At 54.3% G+C, this 3,177-nt stretch overlaps 1 protein-coding gene across 1 annotated transcript in view; it reads right to left on the minus strand.

Annotated features, from left to right (window-relative positions):
- Positions 1-1,221: 1,221 nt before the first annotated feature.
- Positions 1,222-3,177, minus strand: part of TTYH2 (tweety family member 2) — a 52,491-nt gene continuing 50,535 nt past the window's right edge. Inside the window, exon 14 of the mRNA XM_006886237.1 lies at positions 1,222-1,302. Coding sequence (XP_006886299.1) covers positions 1,222-1,302 — 81 coding nt within the window. The remainder of the gene's footprint in view (positions 1,303-3,177) is intronic.

Genomic DNA, 3,177 nt, shown 5'->3' on the forward strand with positions numbered 1-3,177 from the left:
TGGTGCCCAGACCCAAGGGTGAATGAGTGCTGAACCCACAGTGAAATCGGGTGGGATCTGGGCCTCGGGTCTTTGGATAATCGAGGTGCAGATACACATCACTGAACGTCCCCAGAAGCAGGAAGTGTGATCTGGACGCTGTATGAAAATCACATGGAAACCTTACAGGAGGCAGCTTTTAGTCCTTCTGGTTGTCACTGGAGGGAAACAAGAGGAACTGTGCCCAGGACAGAGGGGCCGGGGTGCACCCACGTCCCACCTGAGTGGCAGGAACAGCCCAGCCCCCACCCCACCTGCCTGCCACACACACCTGGAGCCCTGTCCTCCGCCTCACCTGCCAGTCCCCACCTGTGGCCGAGGGCTAAAAGGGTCTGGGGGTGGGGTCTTTAAAGCTCTAAGGGAGAAATAATCAGCAGGAGGAGGGCTGCCTTTCCCTTTAAAAAACAGAAACTAAAGCAAAACTTTCAGGGACCACAGATCATTAGGCTTCGCATACCTGCATCTGAAAACTACAGACAGACAAAAAAGAGTTAAAAGTTGCTTTCAAAGTGTCTGTTAATACCTGAGACAGCCCCTGCCGCAGAGCATTCTGGGGTGGGGGGAGAACTGATGGAAGGTGCAGACAGGTGAGACCTGTGGGCCGGTGCCCACCTTCCAAAGTGGGTGCACTGGAGATGCCAACAGCCTCCACCTGGGGTTCTCCGATAGCCCTCTGTGACCAAGAGGAGACCCTCACAGGGACAGTGGTAGGTCTCAGAGACACCCCTTCCTCTGCAGCCCCAGCCAGATGACCCGCAGGAAGGTGCCGCCCACCCAGGCACCCAGGCCAGCAGTGACGCGGATTCTGGGCCTGGCTGAGCTGGCAGGGGCCAGGTCCGTGGCACTGGGATCCTGAGAGGGCCTGGTCCAGAGGTTGGCCCCTTCCTTCCTGTTCTGCCCCCACCTGTTGAGCATGGAGTCAGGGGGTGCCCAGGTAGGCTGTTGGAGAGATGATGGGGCGGTGTGTGGTCAGCACCTCTGAGGCAGCCAGTGCTTGGTGGCACCGGACAAAAGAGGAGGAGGAGGCTGAGTGAGCCACGGATCTTCCGCCAGTCGAGGCTGGGGTCAGGGACCTCGGACGCGCGAGGCTTTCAGCTCAGCTTCCCGGTATCAGCAGAGCCAGCCCCACGGTCGGTCGTGTCTGCGGTTCCCGGCCGCGTGAGGTCGAACTCCCGGGAGCTGTTAGGCTGGATACTCGGTCCCATAGTGTCTCAGGTGCTCGTCTGTCACAGACAGGTAGGTAGCCCTCATGCTGGGGGAGTACTGTGAAGAGAGACGGAGGGGACAGTCAGAGAAAGCGGACGGTGCAGTAAAGGTGTAGAGACTTCTAAGATGAGCCCAGGCCACATGATGAGGAGTGCCTGGGTCCGGTGAGCCTGCCCACCAACCTGCAGGGCAGTCACACCTGTCCCCTGCCACCTCACCGGGGGAGGGGGGGACGAAACCCATCAGAAGTCACTCATTGCAGATTAGCAAGGAAACACAAAACACGAGTATCTCATGCAAAGCAATCGACTGTGCCCTCTGCTTGCTGGGGAACCTGCCTCTTAACCAAACTCAAGGGAGAAGCCGCCAGATACCAAGTTCTAGGCTCAGCGCAGAAGGAGGCTTGGAGACCTTTGCAGGTGGCTGCAACTGGTGGTGTGTCCAGCCCGGGGTGAGTAGCCTGAGGCTACAACGTGGGAGAGGCCCCCTATTTAGCCCAGACCATCAGGAATTCTGGCTTGTAGGCTTAAACTATTTTGGGTCAAACATTCTTCTAAGCGGTATAGCCCTGGTCTGTCCATTTTCTGTACAGAGGTAACTTCTGGTAGCTGTGATGCTAAACACTGTGACACTGATGTGTCAAATGCAGTAATGGTTACCCATGGTGGACAGTGTTTGGTGGACCTTCCCGATTAAAACAAACTTAGAAGCAGAAGTGGCATTCAATTCTGAAATAGCTTGGTTCTGAAAACCCTATAAACTTGGAGAAATGACGTAAGTTATACAAGTGTTCAGGTCTTCCATTCATAGCGTTGCTATGAGTTGTCTACGACCTGCCGGCACTTAACAAGAGGCTTAAATGCAAAGCCCACCAAACATACCAGTCCTCCTTCCTCCACCACAGCACCAGGGCTGCCACCACCCCGGCTGCCACCTCCAGGTGACATGTCATCAAGCTGGTGATGGTCCCAACACTGGACTCCAAGAGGCACACACAGACCCCAGCTGTGCTGTGTGGCCTTCGCGAGGGATCTCCAACCTCCACAAGCCTCAGCCTTCCACTTGGCCCCCTCACCCTAGAGCACTCGGCACCCACTCTGAAAACTTGTTTTTGTTGCTTTGTGCCATGGAACATGCAGAGCGACCCTGGGAACGGACGGAAACCAGGACCATCTGCACCATCTTCACAATCTCAACTGAGCTCAAGCCCGTGTTGCGGTCACTGGGTCAATCCACCTCGTCCAGGGCCTTCCTCTCTCTCACGCATCTTTCACTTTTCCTACTATGATAGCTTCTCCCTCACAATATGCCCAAGGTATGTGAGGTGAAGCGTCACCATCCTGCCTCTAACCGGGACTGCATTTCTTCCAAGATAGATTTGTTTCTTCTTTTGCCAGACCCACAGTTCGAAAGCATCAATTCTTCTTTGGTTTTCTTTATATTCAAAGTCTAACTGCCACATCTATACACAGTTGTTTTAGGTGCCGTCAAATCGAGTATGACCCATAGCGACCCTAGAAGCAACAGATCTGAACCCTGACCTATTCTGTGCCGTCCTCACAATTCCTGACACATCTGAGCCCACTGCAGCTGTCACTGTGCCAATCCACCTGGTTGAGGGTCTTCCTCTCATCCGCTGACCCTCCACCTTTCCAAGCATCATGTTCCTCTCCGAGGAATAGCCCCTCCTCGTTCCATGCCTGATGTATGTAACGTAAAGCTTTGTCATCTTCGCCTTCTGGGAGCACTCTGGCTGCACCCTCTCCAAGACATATCTGTTCATTCTCTTGGCCGTCCACGGGATGTTCAGTGCTCTTCTCCAACAGCACAGCCCAAAGGCATCGATTCTCTTTCTGTCATCTTTATTCACTGTGCAGGTCTCAGATGACTATCCATATACAACAACTGAAAATAGCAGTTTGGACGAGCTCT

This window comes from Elephantulus edwardii, unplaced genomic scaffold (assembly GCF_000299155.1).
Source record: "Elephantulus edwardii isolate Elephantulus edwardi_28Jun2011 unplaced genomic scaffold, EleEdw1.0 scaffold00048, whole genome shotgun sequence".
Taxonomy (NCBI): Eukaryota; Metazoa; Chordata; class Mammalia; order Macroscelidea; family Macroscelididae; genus Elephantulus; species Elephantulus edwardii.